The 18,227-nt window shown below is 42.7% G+C and overlaps 1 protein-coding gene across 1 annotated transcript in view; it reads left to right on the top strand.

The window, feature by feature from the left end:
* Positions 1-18,227, top strand: part of LOC126412412 (nuclear exosome regulator NRDE2) — a 160,695-nt gene that overhangs the window by 88,095 nt on the left and 54,373 nt on the right. The window contains exons 8-9 of the mRNA XM_050081997.1: positions 2,625-2,851; positions 9,223-9,504. Of these exons, the coding sequence (XP_049937954.1) occupies positions 2,625-2,851; positions 9,223-9,504 (509 nt within the window). The remainder of the gene's footprint in view (positions 1-2,624; positions 2,852-9,222; positions 9,505-18,227) is intronic.

Genomic DNA, 18,227 nt, shown 5'->3' with positions numbered 1-18,227 from the left:
AAATCAGACTAATACTGTATTGTGTACAGTGTTAATGCTTTTATCTGAAACTGAACGCTGCCTGTGCGTGTTTGCGTGCAGCATCGCCACAAAGTTAAAGTGTGCACAGTGGAAGGTCTGTAGAACTTTGTGTAACTGTGTGTAGCAGCACTTTGTGATGTAGATGGGTAGGCAGAGTATGCACTTGCCAGCTTGCTCTTGAGTTTACCAACAGGCTGACCTCACACTTATATTTCACTATTTGTACCTAACAATAGTTGCGCAGTTTTATAAAATACATAACTATTTTTTTTTATTTTTAACAGAAGTATACACCTACACTATGTGATCAAAAGTATCCAGACACCTCCAAAAACATACGTTTTTCATATTAGGTGCATTGTGCTGCCACTTACTGCCAAGCACTCCATATCAGCGAACTCAGTATTCCTGAGACAGAATGGGGTGCTCCACGGAACTCACGGACTTTGACAGTGGTCTGGTGATTGGATGTCATTTGTGTCAGACATTTGTACACGAGATTTCCACATTCCTAGACAGCCCCAGGTCCACTGTTTCTGATGTGGTAGTGAAGTGGATACGTGAAGGGACACATACAGCACAAAAGCGTACAGGCCATCTGTTGACTGACAGAGACTGCCGACAGTTGAAGAGGGTCGTAATGTGTAATAGGCAGACATCTATCCAGACCAACACACAGGAATTCCTAACTGCATCAGCATCCACTGCAAGTACTGTGACAGTTAGGCGGAAGGTGAGAACACTTGGATTTCATGGTCGAGCTGCTGCTTGTAAGCCACACATCAAGCCGGTAAATGCCAAATGACATCTTGCTTTTTGTAAGGAGTGTGAACATTGCGTGATTGAACTGTGGAAAAATGTTGACAATAACATCCCTGTAATGGACTGGCCTGCACAGAGTCCTGACCTGAATCCTATAGAACACCTTTGGGGTGTTTTGGAATGCCGACTTCATGCCAGACTTCACCGACCAACATCGATACCTGTCCTTAGTGCAGCACTCCGTGAAGAATTGGCTGTCATTCCCCAAGAAACCTTTCAGCACCTGATTGAACATATGCTTACGAGAGTGAAATCTGTCATCAAAGCTAAGGGTGGGCTAACACCATGTTGAATTCTAGCATTACCGATGGAGGGCGCCACGAACTTGTAAGTCATTTTCACCCAGGTGTCTGGATGCTTTTGCTCACATAGTGTATGTAACATTTATTAGTAAAGCTAATTTTTATCATTGTTTGTAACGCAGATACTCTAGTGAATAATCTTACAAAATATTTCAGCAGTCGATTTGAGGAATACTAGTCCATGAAATCTTTCTCCACTGAGTCCCGAACGGCGAGCTGCTCTTGTGTCCCCCACTTTAGAAATCAGTCCTTGAGAAGGAATGAAAGCATCCTCTATGCAGAACAGATCATTTTGTCTTCCCAGAATTGGAGAGGAGGAGATTTTCTTCCCATTACAGGCTATTGTCAATAGAGCCAAACATCAGCTACTGATACTGTGCTAGATCTCTGCTGTAGCTGTATTCAAACCAATGTTTCGTGAATGCTCCACGAATCATCTCTGCAGTAGCCAGTAAATGCATACATGATTTTTTGACTTTGGCTACCTTCTATATCTGCTTCTATAGAACAATGGCATTTAACGTGTTAGATCAGTGACAGCAAGTGATTGTAACCACAACACAGTTGACACGAATTGTTCTGACTTCATGCCCTGCCCCTCCCATCAGTTCCCAGTCTTCCTACAACCCCAACCCGCCCCATGTGCCTGTGAGTGTGTTTATGCTGTCCCCCAGATGGCAAGTAGGTTTGTGGTGCTTTGTGAAAGACATTGTGGTTTAATGTCTGTGGGACAGGTCAGAAAAAATTGTTTATCTTCGTATAATATTGTAAAGTTTGTTAAGGTAAAATTTTTACACTTGTAATGGGCTGGAAGTGATGAAGATTTTTTAATGTTCTGTAATTTTGTTTTCTTTTAAAACTAGTGTTATGGTTTTCATTTAATGGTTTTTAAGTTCCAACGTGCTGTTTGTGGCACTGCTGTTCTTTACTGTTCTGTGATTTTAAGTATTTGACTGTTTTTGGTAAAGATTTTAAAAGTATTGATTTTATTTTTGACTGGTATTGTTACTGTATTAATTGTTGTATTTTTGATGATTGGAGAATATTGTAATAAATATGAAAGATTTCTTTTATCCTGATAGGGTGCCTCCTTCCCAACGTTTTCTTACCGCTGCAGGAGGAGTCGAGTGCCAATTTTCTATATGCACTGTAACTTTTCATTTGCAATTCATAGTATGTATACATGTATTTTGACATGGTTCTTGTATTTTTGGAAATAACATTTTGACCATCTGGTACATAAATCTTGAAACGATATATTTTGTGTGTGTGGTGTATGCTTAAAAATTTGGTAATACCTGTATTGTAGTTTATTGTAAATTTGGTTTTCTGTCCTGTAGGATGACTTGAAAGTGGATCCCAGCCCGAAACTAGTCATCAAGTAAAAGAAAAGTGAAATTTGCAACTTTTGCTGACATGTAATTATTCTAGAATGCTGGAAGTTAATACACTTCAAAAAAATTGACTGGTTGGTTTCAGTGACAGAAGAAATGAAAGTTATGAGATCGCAGTTGCCATTGATGACTTTATGGGCACGCGTTGAACGAATCCGTGAAGATGCTCATTGGCTGCCTGTATCTGACAGTGAGGAGTCTGAGGATCCTCAGCGGCATGTAACTGGGGAAGACATTGCAGGAATGGTCCATCCCATTACTGAACCTATGCTGAATTTCAGGCTCATCGCTGTGTGCATCTCACTTCTCAAGGTGAGTCTATGCAAAAAAAGTTAGTACAATATTAGCCGTAAAGCAGAATTTGAGAAATTATAATTCTGTTGTAAAAGGCTGCAAGAAAAACAGTTTGGTTTTTTATTATTTTTTATTTTTATTTATTTTTTTAATAATTTCTCCCACTTTATGTCACCCGTTACGTAAGAGTTTCTTTTGGCATCAATTAGTGAAATGTCACAATGATATTGGAAATGTTGCTCGCTGTGGCATTGTTTTCTCTAGAGGATGAGGGAAGGATAATCTGGCACCAGATGTGCCCCCCTTAGAATCTCTGTGGTGTAACATTTTATTAGCTGTCAGTTCAATTTATGAAACTGAAGATTATAACTCAGTGTTGCACTTCTTTCAGATAATTAATATGAAGCGTACAACATGTAAATTTACTATAAAGTTATAATATTAAGTTATAGTACTTACATTTCACTTTCTTCAGGTATCGATAATTGAGATGTATTTTCCTGTAAACTAATAATTTCTTAGTTTTTAATATGAGAGACATTTTTGTAACAAACTTCTGAAAGGACAGCACAGTAATTGAATTTTCACTTGCATTTTAATGAATATTTAGCAAATCTTCTGAACACAAAACATACAAACATGCTCAGAAATGGACTGCTGAACAGCTGACACTGACAATGGCACAGTGTATGCTGCCACTAGACTATAAATAACAGACAGCAGTTATATTATGCTTTCAAAAATTGATTATTTTCATTCATACTACAGTTTCAGTTATATAAAGTGTTATTGAAATGATTATGAATGTAGGCTTATAATTTAAAGGTACAGTTTTATAAGAGTTCAGGTACAGAAATAAGCTTTGTAAAGATTGGAAATATGTTTTAATAAATGGAATTTTGATTAAATGTATCTCTCCATAGAAAATTTTAGTAAATGTGATTAACAAACAATTAACTTGAGAAAAAACTAATTTCTTTTTGATGACAAAATTGATTTCGATGCTGACATTCACACACGATCTTGTACAAAAGCTGACACAACGTACTGCAGTCAGATATTTGGTTAATATATTTTTAATTTGATTTATGTTATCTTATTATGTTCTGGAACATTCCAAACAGTAGTTTGATTGTCCAAAAGTATGTTTTTTGAGTATAGTATTTTGATGTTTCACTAGCTTTACTATACTAGTGAAACATCAAAGTTGTGAAAGTACAATGAGCAATGCGAGAGCACTGTCAACACAACTAATGTCCAAGCCCCTGCACTGCTAGCTTTATAGCATAGCCACAGGCACCGATTGGTTGGCATGTGGTGCGTGGCCCATGCCTAGTGCTGAGGTGATGACAGCAGTGCCTGCAAATATTAAGACCACATAGCAGCTGCCATATGTCAATGATTTTTGGTGGTAATTTGAACTTGTCAGGTTGGAATACTAGATCCCCCCGAAATGGGTGTGTAGGGCCTGAAGGACCCTGGATGATGTTCCAGAAGCTGAACCAGTGGTGCAGTTGGTGTCCTGGTGGAGGAGCCCGATAACTGGGGGAAGGAATGCAATATGTCAGGCAATGCGCTGGGGAATGGCAGTGTAGGAGACTACTGTTGAGTGGACTGATGCTGTGATGAGGTCGCAACCTCCATACCCGCATTCATAGGAACTGCTGACAGTGCCCTGGGGCTCAAATTGTATCTGTGTGGTTGAGAAATTTGCAAGGACAGACACACTAAGTCCGAGTGACCCACCAGTGGTGGTGCAGTCAGTATGTGAACAGAGTTGGTTGGTCTGCCAACATTCCAGACCGCTCAGAGTATCAACTGTCATAAGGTGCTGCCCATGGGTGACCACCAATGTAGCCAGCATCCGTGAAAAGTTTTGCTCTGCGTGTATGTACCCAGACCACTGTGGGAGGAGGGGGGGCGGGGGGTTGTATCATCCAGCTTGTCAGATCCAGACATAAACAGGCTTCCCAAAGATTGGAAATATGTTTCATGCAAACAGAATTTTCATTAAATGCATCTCTCCTTGGAACATTATAGTAAATGCAATTGATAAACAATTAATTTCAGACAAAAATAATTTTCTTTTAAATAAAAAAATTGATTTTGATGCTGACATTAACACATGATCTTGTATAAAGCTGAACAATTTACTTGGTCAATATAGCTGGTTACTTGTTATCTTGTTACATTCTGGAACATTCTAAACAGTAGTTTTATAAAATATGATAATATTATGCTATCCAACCAGCTAAAGCAACAGCAGAATCATGAATAACAAAAGTTAACAGTAGTAATGGGAAAATACTGGAAAGTAATTTTATTACCAAAAAGTTTAATAGGTAACAAAACACACACACACACACACACACACACACACACACACACACACACACACACACACACAAAATATCAAAAAGGAGCTTATATCTTCCACCTACTTTTCTGCATAGTCACAAGTGTTCTCAACACCTTTCTCCCGTCATGGTACCAATTTCACATGCCCTGTTGTTGTAGAAGTCCTTTTAGTTGGATTATAGCCACATGTGGACTATTGATTTCACTTCCACATCAGTCGCAAATTGTTGGCCGACCAAGAATTTCTTCATGGGACCAAATAGATGAAAGTCTGACAGTGCAAGGTCTGGACTGTATGGAGGATGCTGGACGCTTTACCGCCTCGCCCACAAATTTTGCAGTTTCCTCACAAACAGGAGCAGCATTATGGAGACGAGAATCGTCATTAAGAAGTTTGATACTGCCTGCTTTAATTTTGTGATGTTTGTCACGAAGGGCATGATAACAGCTTAACTAAAGTTTTAATACAGGCAGCAACATTCTCAGTGGCCCTGTGTTCAGCAAAGTCCACCAGTAACACAGCCTGCATATCCCAGAATACTGTCACAAGCACTTTCCTAGCAGATTGAGTCACACTGATTTTTTATTTATGTATTTATTTATTTATTTTTTTTTATTTTGCACTGGGGAACCAGCATGGTTCCACTCCATAGAGGCCTGCTTGGCTTTAGGCATGTAGTGGTATGCCCACGGCTCATCACCAGTAATGCGTTAACTGATCCAAGCTTGTCTTGATTCGTTGGCCCCTGTGGTTGTCTGTCAGGTTATTTGGCTCCCAGTGAGCACTAACTTATGAAATTTCAGTGTGTCAGGAACAACATTGTACACTGCACCACTGGAAATGTTGAACTGCTGTGATAAGGTTTGCACTTGTACATGCTAATCATTCAAAATTGCTGCCTCAGTAGCTTCAATATGCTGTGGGGTTGCAGCTGTCACCAGCTACCTGGAGTGTGGAGAATCATTAAGGTTCACACGGCCCTCTTGGAAGAGTGTGCACCACCTGGAGACATTGCCACTGTCCATATAGTTGCTCCATACATGCCATGCGTGTCCCTGTGAACTTCAATTGGTTTATGGCCTTCGGCCCACATATATCAAATGAAACTTTGTTGCTCTTCACAAGTTGATGACAGTTAACACGTGCGCCATGTTTGTTTCATAGTTCAGGCTTCTCTCACTAGGGCACCACATGAAAAAGTACCCTCTGTAGCGCAAAATTAAAACCGCGTGGTTGTGAAATTTCAACATTCCAGCTGTAATACCAGGGGAGAAAAAATTACAATGTGTTGCTTTGCAGTCCTCCCTCATACAAAATATTATCCTATTCACAACCTACTGGTCAGGTTGTATAATAAACACAAGGATTGGGTGCTGCATTAATCCATACCATCAGATCACCCAACCCTGGTAAGACTGACCAAGGTTCTGTTGGGAGTTGACACAACATCACTTTTAATAAGAAGAGAAAAAGTTACAAATTTCGTCAAAAGACAATGAAACTAGTTCAGTTAGTGGAACTAACATTGTCAACATTCATGGGTCGCTCTGCAGCACTTCAATTCCATGTCCAGCCATTCTGATTTAGGTTTTCTATCATTTCCCTGATCGCTTAAGGTAAATGGGTAGATGGTTCCTTTAAAAAGACAGCAAATTACTGTTCCTATCCTTCCCCAAACCTAGCATGTAATCCATCTCTGTTTATCTCATCATTAATGGGATGTTATTTGCCAATCTTCCTTCCTCTCATCCTTCTTTTTCCATGACAAGTAGAAATGATCTCTATAGGTTTGATTCACATACTTAGGAAACATCTAAAGTTTTTGCACGTACCGCATGTCTCATGGAGTTGTGATAATGCAGGTATGAATTTCTTCATCACAACTGAATTGTTAGCAATGAATCCTCTTTATTACCCAAGACAAATTTTATAGTAATACTCTTGCATAAGTAGAGTGCATTATGTTCATAACTAGTGTGACCCATCTGTAGACCAACTAAGTTGCATAGTGTGTACACAGCAGAATAATTTTGTAACAGCTTCATACTTCAGTGAACAAGGCGCAGTTCATATACAATCACTTTTATTTTATTGTGAGATGATGATGATACTGGCTGTATCATTACTTGCAGTGTTGATTGCTGTGAAGTGTGAAGAAAGTGCCACCTGTCCGAATGATGAAGAAAAACCCAAAGCTCTTTGAATGAATGTTTCAAACAGTGATGAAATACTTTTCAAGTCCACACCTTGAAATTGTTCATAGTATTTATTCATACTTTTTTGCCCTTGTTTTTATCCAAGTACTCAAATCACACCAGTGTTTAGATTCTAGTATTTTATGACACAATGTACAAGGACTTAAATTGCATTGTGTGGGGACATCTCTTTTCCTGACACAATTTTGGATTAATTTTGTAACTTTTTCATGTTTCTGTGCTATGTCTTTGACACATCATGAATATCTGGTGGCCAGAAAAAATATGTAATGAGGAGCTCTGGCGAATAACAAACCAGATACCTACAGAAGACCAGATTCGAGAGAGAAAGTGGGGTTGGTTGGAGCACAACTTGAGAAAACCAGATGGAGCCATCGAGAAAAAAGCATTGGAATGGAATCCACAGGGAACAAGGAAGAGAGGAAGACCAAGGGGCGCTTGGAAGAGGACAGTGGAAGGGGAAGCAAAATGAGTTGGCAAGACCTAGGCAGAATTGAGGCAAATGGCCAAAGACAGAGACGGATGGCGAGTTCTCTTGGATGCCCTATGCCCCCATAGGGGCCAAAGGAATTAAGTCAAGTCAGTGCTATTGTGCTATACAGTGGAGAGTTCATACAAGCAATTTGATTGATCAGCGATGAGTTTCATTTCTGAAAGACATAATATATTTTTAATGGAACAGGGTGTAGTGACAATATTTTGCTTAGAAAAATCTTTGACAGGTGTAAATGACAAAGACAAACCTTCAGTTCTGCCATTTTATTCCAACCAATTTTTCAAACAAACAGATGTGATCATCAACAGCTAAGATGCATGTACATGTGTTTTAAACTTTGAATCAGTCTGTGAGGTATGCACAGGTAGCATACTTTGCTGCCCTCTTCCTCCAAAAAGGTCGTGTTCTGGGTTGCAGTCCCAGGTTGGCACGTGGGTTAAACTTGTCATAAAATGCGAGCTAAAGGAAAAAAATATTTATCAGTAGCAGCCCTAAGGCTATGGTGAAGTCAAACTTCATGCTGTTTCCCTTTACTCAGACATGCCAAGCCAAAAGCTCTCTGTGAAGTTTTGGTGGTCAGGAGGGAAACAAGGGAAAAGTTGACAGTTTTACATTTTAGGAAAAATATTAACTTCTTTGAAAAACATTTGGCAACTACAGCAAATGAAGAGTAAATGAAGACCCATTTATCTCATGAAACAAGCAAGTGACACTTAGATGTGAAAAGGGAAAGATCAGAAATTACTCTGTAGCACTTTGTGTGTGAAATCAAATGACTGATGTTTTAAGAGTGCGGTGAAAATAATTATGGCAATTCTTGATCAGTTTTTATTTTAATTAATTTAATTAATTAATTAATATTCAGTCATGCTATGAAGCATTTTATTAATGTGAACCAGTGGTCTTGTTACGAAATTATTTTACAGTGTTGGGTGGTAACGCCTTAGAGGAGTCTGACACTGCTTTTGTGTGTGTTATAAATCAGTGCCATCATCATCATTAAATCAGATTTTGTCCAAACTCTCTTGTGAAAAATGCTTCCTGCTTGACATGAGACCTCACTTCCCCATTCTTGTATCTCCCCTCCCCCCCTCCCCCGCCCCCTCTCTCAACATAACCATAATTTGGTGTTCATGCAAGAATAATCTTGGATTTTGATAGTTTTTGTGCAGAACGCTTTTGTGTTGAGTATTGCAGAATTAAGATCTTGATGCAAGAAAAACTTCATTACATTATACCTGTCTTTGTTGTTGTTATCTGTAATTTTTGTTACTGCATTTTATGGTGCTGACCACAAGTGTATTGTTTCCAATAACAGGTTCCTTTGCTACCTTGCCGTGATTGCTGGGTGCGTTTGCTCGGTATAGATCAAGTGCCTTGGGCTGTGGATGGCCCAGAGTGGTTTCTGCCAGTGTTGCAGCCACCTAGCCCACTGTGGAAACCACCTCCAGCCAAAATACTTCAGAGTGTGTTGGAACTGGTGGGTGGGCCACAGTACTTGCTCACAACGCTTGGGCAACCTGTGTACTTAAATAGTGTTTGCAGAATCTTGCGGCTAGTTTCAGACATTTTACCAGAACCAGCAGCTACAGCATTTCTTGTAAGTATATCATCAATAGCTTTATTATGTTGTTAGCCTAATATGAGACATTACTATTCAGAATAACTTGACAGCTATAACCAGTTATTAGAATTTTGAGGGACGGTATTTTGCTCCACTCTAGTTTTAGCCTTCATTATGTTCTTCTTTGTGTATGTAAGTACAAATACCAGTGACACTGAAAGAGGAAAATTATAACAATCATTCAAAAAATAATGCAGAGTAAACAGTTACTGAATGCTTTGACTGAGTTGGACTGCCACAGCTGTCAAAGAATGTGCATGATGCACAATTACGAGTTACAGCAGTTCACCTCTGAAGTGTATGTGGTGTTGACTGGTGGAGAAATTTTGAGTTATGTGTTTTTTTATTGTGGATCCTCTTTTGATCAGATTGTGGGAGACTCTGGTGAAAGATCAAATGGTCTCCACAAATAGACTCCTTCAGCGTAGGAAACAGTCTCACCTCTCTCTTCTTTTTGTCTGTCTGCTCTTCAGTAATTCGTTGTGTGAAACAGTACCATGTTCTACAGTTTATTTTTCTCAAACTTCCTAGAAATGACTTTACCTTATAAAGTTCCAATGCTAATATACACTTGTCGTTCCTCTGTCATCATCGCATTGAAGTACACTGAAGTTCGTATTTCACAGAGTCGTCATTTGCAAGTACTAGATAAAGAATGACTTTCAGTATCATAATCTTAATTGTGTGTTTCATTTTGGATTGCTGTCGATTTGTAATTACTTTTGAAATAATTAACCTATCATAAAATGCAAAGGATAATCATGACTTGCCAAATAGAGGTGCTGACTAGTGGACAGTCATGTAGAAAAGACAGAAGAGTGCTTTGGTCAAAGCCATGTTTACATTGTCTTGTGGATACAACAAAATTCATTTGTACAACATCTACAAACACGGGACAATGAGTTAAAAGTCTGAAACTGTAACTAAGTCCAATCCAAAAGATAAGTGTCCAATCCAGCATAACAGGAAAACTAAGCAGAGTGCATTGTGCCGATAACTCAAATCTATTTGAAGGCCATTTGCCAAAGAAATCCTCATTCTTTGGGATGGCACATATGGGTGCATGAGCCAGCCCTGGTTTGTGCCAGTTGCATCTTGGAAGGAGGCAAGTCAGTGGTTCTGCCATTTTCATCTCAGCACTGGCTGTGGAACCCACATGGAGGGTGGGTGGGCGGTCCCACGATGTTGTTTACAGAGAGTAGCACAAGAGTTGAGCCGTGATGTGATGATGGAGGGTACTGGTTAAGTGATGGTCAGATGGACTGCAGGCCTGAATGAAGGTTGTGGCATCAGCAGTGTTGGATATTGTCTGGCATGGAGCTGGTTTTGATGCAGACACCAGTAAAACCCATCTCCATTGATGATGAACATATGATAGCTGTGTATCTGTATATTATATTATAATATAAAGACTAGAGTAATGCCTACCTCTGGAACATTGTGCCAATCTATCCTGCAGCTTCCATCAGTGGCTGAATGAGGCTACAGTGCTTTGTTACCTGGTGTAATTGCACCCCACAGAGGTCTGTGTGGAATTTCCTCACTGCATAGACTTATGAAGTGCCTCTTTTTTTAATCTGAGAGTATTTTTGATGGGCAGTATTTAGAGTTTTTGAGATACAGGCAATGGAGTGAGTGGTTCTGTCTTCCTCTTTGTGTATAACTTGGCTTCAACACCATGAATGTGATGAATGGGTAACTGGTATTGAAGACTGATTGACTGTGGGACTAAAGAGGCTGTGAGGAGTGATTGTTTAAAGTGATGAAACACTCTCTCACATTCCAGAGACCACAGAAATTTTACACCCCTTTTTCTGAGTGGATTAAAGGAATATGATATATGGTCTAGGTTGGGAGTAAACTGGGAGCAGTAATTTACTTTCTACATGAAGGGTGCAGCTTATTTAAGCTCTTCGTTGGTGGCATTTGGTCAATCGCTTGCATGTGTTTGCATGTTGGATGGATGCTAAATTTACAGATAACAAAGGTCAAATATCAAACTGATTTTTATAAAAATGGACATGGAGAGATCAAAAGGTGCTTGGGTACACTTCCTGACACAAAAGAAAGCACCCAGAAGGGAGCGGTAAACAAAATGGAACTTCACAGGTTGAGAGGGTGAGCGTGTTATATCAGTAATTACAAAATCAATTCAGATATACAAAGAACTTGGCAGTATGAGTCTACTTTCCAGTATGACATTGCTCCCCTGTCTGGCCTGGATGCATGCTGTGATTTTGTTGGAAAGGATGTCATAAAGCCATTGTATCTTCATCCGAGGCAAGCTGGTCCTCATCTGTTGTAATTTGACCTCGATATCCTGGATCCTGACAATGGGACAGAGTCAATATCTGAGCTGGTTCCACATGTGTTCATTTGGGGACAGGTGTGTATCTTGCTGGCCATGGGAATACATCATCATACAGACAGTCAACAACAGTATGTGGCATATGTGGACTAGCATAGTCCTGTTGTTGAAAAAGGACACCATGATACCGTGGCATGAGAGATAAAGCGAGTGCGCAGGATGCCCGTTACATACTGCTGTGCTGTCAGAGATCACTCAATCACTATCAGCTGTGACCTGAAGTCATGCCCATTGGCTAACCACACCATGACACCAGGAATAGCACTGCTGTGCCTCTACAAAATGTTGGAAGACTGGCCCCTCTCTCCAGGTCGCCAGTACACTTGCCAAAAATGATCATCTGGGATAGAGCAGAACTGCAATTCATCGCTGAACTCAATGTGGTGCCATTCATCAGCAGTCCATGTGAGATGGCACCTCTCCAAATACAACTGTTTGTGTTGCAGTGTTAAGAGCAGCCTATGCATGGGGCAGTAACTCCCTAGCTCATTTATTGATAGTCTCCAACCAATGGTGCGGAATGACATAGAATGTTGCAGGGAGTCCATTACTTTTAGATTAGATTAGATTAGATTCAATTTTCATTCCATAAACCCAAAAAATGAGATGATTCTTGTGGGTGTGGAACATGTCAGAAAGTATAACATAATAAATTTGAATATAATACTTACCCGTCCATTCATAATTTCAAAATTTCCACATAATCAAGGATAACCATTTGATTTCTGCTCTGTCACCAGTGGGGGTTCCTGTGCACTGGAAATTTTGTTAGCCATCATTTTCTCATTTTGCATTTGATCTAGTTCTTATTTTGCTTTCTCACTAAGAATGTGGGTTATTGGAAACACTCTTCTTGGTAGGGGAGAAAATGGCATGTGAATTAAGCCTCTTTGTTATTTTGTATCTTAATCCCGATGGGAACAACATAAAAAATGGTACACAAAGTTCATTCTCCTCTTTGAATGGCACCTCATAGAAATAAGATTAACTCATTCATCTAATTAGAAAACAATTATATGGAAAGCACTTAGTCCGAATGTGTTTTCTGTCTCCAGTGGATCAGTGATAAGAAGGGACAGTTTCCTCATATGCTGATTGTTTCTGACATCCATGTAATTTTTTCTCTCTCTCTTCTTCTTCTTCTTCTTCTTCTTCTCCTTCTTCTCCTTCTCCTTCTCCCCCCCCCCCCCCCCCTTTTTCCGCTTCAAGTTGGAATACAGACTGGTGAACCTAGGGCCATATATATTTCCAGTCAATGACAGATCCTGATACACTTGTAACTCTTTATGAAAGAAATTATTTGCTTTCAATACTGAAAGTCAATCAGTGGGGTGTGCCCATCTCAGGATTCCATGACATTTGTATTATGTGGACAGAGTCATTATTTCTGAGACAAGTGCGATTATAGTGTTTATCAGGATTGTCTAGGGACACAGCTTCGTATGTAGACCAACTGCATCCTCTGAAGACCAAGATAAAGATAGGCATTCTTAAAAATATCTGTTTCAGTTACCTTAATGATTGAGAAATAGTGATACTGGCAATGCTCATATGGTCCAGAATTGTCTAAATAAATAGATAAATGTAGACAGTTCCAGACCATATCAGCATTACCCGCATTACCATTTCTCGGTCCATTAGGCAACCTAATGGATATAAAAGAATCTCTATCTTTATCTTGGTCTACACAGGATGCACTGGGTCTGCTTACAAAAGGAAAATGAGCATACGGCATTGTGGGCCGGGAGTCCCCCATTCGGGGAAGTTCGGTCGCCGAGGGCAAGTACTTATTGCATTCGATGTCACATTGGGTGACTTGCACATCGGAGATGGGGATGAAATGATGATGAGGACAACACAACACACAATCCCTCAGCAGAGAAAATCTCCTGGCCCGGCCGGGAATCGAACCTGTGCTCCTTGACGTGGCAGTCCACCGCACTGATCACTCAGCTAATGGGGCCAGACAAATTTGTGCTCTCTAGACAGTTCTGAAGGGAAAAAAGTTGGGAACACGGAAATAATTGGTGTAGACTATGTAGCATTGCCTGATGTTGTGAGCTGTAGTAACATGGCTGTTTGCAGCTGTTGTCATTGTAATAACTCTAACAGTGATGGGCTCATCTTGACATGTTGTCATTTTGGCACTTCTATGTTGCAGGTACGTTACTTATGCAATTTTCTCATTGCCACTGTTGTTGTTTCTTTCTTTTTTTTTTTTTTTTGTGGTTTTAGGGCACACAACTTCAACGGTCATTAGCGCCCAGACTACGTGAGGAATGCACCGCGAGTCACAAGTTTAAAACAGCAATGAAACGGAAAACACGATAAAAGACAGACTGACAGGCATAGGATTAAAAAAGGAAAACAGCAGAATCAGATGTCCTTTGAGAGGGTTGTCAAATTGATAAAATGAAGAACGCGAGCAGCTGCTCGTGGGTCATCCGCTAAAATGGCTTCTACAGTACATGGCAGGCCAAGATCAAGACACAGGGTGTTAAAATCCGGACAGACCGTTAAAATATGGCAGACCGTCAGCAATTGCCCACAGGGGCAGAACGGCGCCAGAGCAGCCGTCAGCAGATGGCGATGGCTGAACCGGCAGTGGCCAATTCGTAACCGGGCCAAAACGACCTCCTCTCGCCGAGAAGGGCGTGAGGAGGAAGTCCAAGCCACGGGAAGAGGTTTCAGGGCCCGAAGTTTGTTGTCTGTGAGTGCAGCCCAATCGGCATGCCACTGCGATAAAAGGCGCCGACAAATTACCCTGCTACAATCGGACGAAGGGACACAACAAGATGCTGTCCGAGGCTGGAGGACCGCAGCCTTGGCCGCGGCATCTGCAGCCTCGTTCCCAGGGATACCGACATGGCCAGGAACCCACATAAAGCTAACCGGATAACCGACGTCCACCAGCTGCTGAAGAGAGCGTTGGATCCGGTGCACGAAAGGGTGAACCGGGTACAGATCACTGAGGCTCTGGATAGCGCTCAGGGAATCGGAGCAGATGACATATGCAGAATGTCGGTGGCGGCAGATGTAAAGGACAGCCTGGTAGAGGGCAAAGAGCTCAGCTGTGAAGACCGAACAAAGGCCATGGAGCCGGTATTTGAAACTTTGTGCCCCGACAATAAAGGAACACCCAACCCCGTCATTGGTCTTAGAGCCATCTGTATAAATGAAGGTCATATTAATGAACTTCGAACGAAGTTTGATAAAACGGGAGTGGTAGACTGAACCGGGGGTAACCTCCTTCGGGAGCGAGCAGAGGTCAAGGTGGACGCGAACCTGAGCCTGAAGCCAAGGTGGCGTGTGGCTCTCACCCACTCGAAAGGTTGCAGGGAGTGAAAAATTAAGGTATTGAAGGAGGCGACGAAAGCGAACTCCAGGGGGTAGCATGGCAGAGACATACAACCCGTATTGACTGTCGAGAGAGTCATCAAAAAAGGAACGATAAGACGGGTGGTCGGGCATTGCCAGTAGCCGACAGGCATACCGACAAAGCAGTATATCGCGCCGGTAGGTGAGTGGCAATTAACCAGCATCAGCATGAAGACTCTCGACGGGACTAGTATAAAACGCTCCGATCGCAAGTCGTAAACCCCGATGTTGTATGGAGTTGAGGCGGCGTAAGATAGATGGCCGTGCAGAGGAGTATACAAAGCTCCCATAATCCAGCTTGGAGCGGACGATCGACCGATATAGACAAAGCAGGACGGTTCGATCCGCTCCCCACGACATACCACTGAGAACACGGAGGACATTTAGAGAATGGGTACAACGGGCAGCCAAATATGACACATGTGGAGACCAACTAAGTTTCCTGTCAAATGTAAGACCTAAAAATTTTGTTGTCTCCACGAATGGGAGAGCAACAGGACCGAGTCGTAAGGACGGTGGGAGAAACTCTTTGTAGCGCCAGAAGTTAATACAGACCGTCTTCTCGGCAGAAAAACGGAAGCCATTGGCGACACTCCAGGAGTAAAGACGGTCAAGAGAACGCTGAAGACAGCGCTCCAGGAAACACGTACGCTGCGCGCTGCAATAGATGGTAAAATCGTCTATGAAAAGGGAGCCTGATACATCAGCTGGGAGGCAATCCATTATTGGATTGATCGCTATGGCGAAGAGAGCGACACTCAAAACTGAGCCCTGTGGCACCCCATTCTCCTGGTGAAAGGTGTCTGACAGGACAGAACCCACACGTACCCTGAACTGTCGATCCATTAAAAAGGAACGAATAAAAAGAGGGAGGCGACCGCGAAGGCCCCATGTATGCATGGTGCGGAGAATGCCCGCCCTCCAACAGGTGTCGTAAGCCTTCTCCAAATCAAAGAACACAGCCGCGGTCGGGCACTTCCGCAAGAAGTTATTCATAATGAAGGTCGACAAGGTAACCAGATGGTCGACAGCAGAGCGGCGCCTACGAAATCCACATTGTACATTGGTAAGTAGGCGTCGAGACTCGAGCAGCCAAACCAACCGAGAGTTAACCATTCGCTCCATCACTTTACAGACACAGCTGGTAAGCGAGATGGGTCAATAACTGGAAGGCAAGTGCTTGTCCTTCCCCGGCATAGGAATCGGGACAACAATAGACTCGCGCCAGCATGCGGGAACATGTCCCTCAATCCAGATGCGATTGTAAGTACGAAGAAGAAAACCTTTACCCGCAGGAGAAAGGTTCTTCAGCATCTGAATATGAACAGAATCAGGCCCTGGAGCGGAGGACCGTGATCGACCAAGTGCGGTTTCGAGTTCCCGCATGGTGAATGGGGCATTATAACTTTCACGATTCGAGGAGCGGAAGTTAGGTGGCTTAGCCTCCTCTGCCTGTTTGCGGGGGAGGAAGGCAGGGTGGTAATGAGCGGAGCTCGAAACCTCTGCGAAAAAGCGGCCGAAGGCATTGGAGACATCCTCAGGGGCCACAAGGACGTCATTCGCGACCGTCAAGCCAGAAACTGGTGAGTGGACCTTAGTGCCAGATAGCCGGCGCAGGCTACCCCAGACAACAGAAGAAGGAGTAAAACTGTTGAAGGTGCTTGTGAAAGCAGCCCAGCTGGCTTTCTTGCTGTCTTTAATAACACGACGACACTGAGCACGTAATCGTTTATAATTGATACAATTCGCCTCTGTAGGGTGGCGTTTAAAGGTGCGTAAAGCATGTCGACGAGCACGTAAAGCATCTCTACATGCTGCGGTCCACCAGGGGACCGGTACGCGACGTGGAGAAGAAGTACGGTGAGGGATGGAATATTCAGCAGCAGCGAGAATGACTTCCGTGAGGTGTGCGACCTGACGATCGCAGCTTGTGAAGGTTTGATCCTGAAAGGTCGCCCTGGAAGAGAAGAGCCCCCAGTCTGCCTTGGAGATGGTCCAACTAGAGGAGCACGGAGAGGGGGTATGCTGCAGGAGATGGAGAACACACGGGAAGTGGTCGCTCGAATATGTATCAGAAAGTGCATACCACTCAAACCGGCGTGCAAGTTGGGGTGTACATATAGAGAGGTCTAAATGGGAATAGGTGTGAGATGTGTCCGAAAGAAAGGTAGGGGCGCCAGTATTGAGGCAGACAAGATTGAGCTGGTTGAAAAGGTCTGCTAACAGGGAGCCCCTCGGGCAGGATGCTGGAGAGCCCCAAAGGGGATGGTGGGCATTGAAGTCTCCAGTTAGCAAAAATGGTGCAGGTAGCTGAGCAATAAGTTGCATCATGTCTGCCCTGGTAACGGCAGACGACGATGGCGTGTAAATGGTACAAATGGAAAATGTAAAAGTGGGGAGAGTAATGTGGATGGCTACTGCCTGCAGGCCGGTGTGCAACGTGATGGGATCGTAGTAAATATCATCCCGGACCAGCAACATAACCCCTCCATGAGCCGGGATACCTACCACAGGGGGTAGATCAAAACGCACAGAGGTGTAGTGTGCCAAGGCAATTTGATCGCATGGGCGTAGCTTCGTTTCCTGGAGGGCTACGACGAGTGGACTGTGCAAGCGGAGCAGCAACGTCAAGTCCTCTCGGTTGGAGCGAATGCTGCGAATATTCCAGTGAATAAGTGCCATCGTAAAAAGAAAAGGAAGACGAAAGAAGGGGTCACCTCGAAGGCCGCTGAGGGCCTGGCTTCGAGCGAGCACTGCCGCCGCTATCAGTAGGCGGACAGTCATCGTCCATTGGGTCTATAGGTTCATCGGCCATCTTGGGAAGATGGCCGGGAGGGGGAGCTTCCTCCGCCGGTGAACGGCCAGATGCTCGGCTACCAGCGGTGCGGCCAGGCGAAACGGATGACGGCCTGGGGCGGCAACCGCTGGGTGGCGCAGGAGAAGAAATGCGCCG

This window comes from Schistocerca serialis, chromosome 7, assembly GCF_023864345.2.
Source record: "Schistocerca serialis cubense isolate TAMUIC-IGC-003099 chromosome 7, iqSchSeri2.2, whole genome shotgun sequence".
NCBI classification, from domain to species: Eukaryota; Metazoa; Arthropoda; class Insecta; order Orthoptera; family Acrididae; genus Schistocerca; species Schistocerca serialis.
The sequence above is the reverse complement of the archived record's forward strand: the minus strand, read 5'-3'. Positions and strand labels throughout refer to the sequence as shown.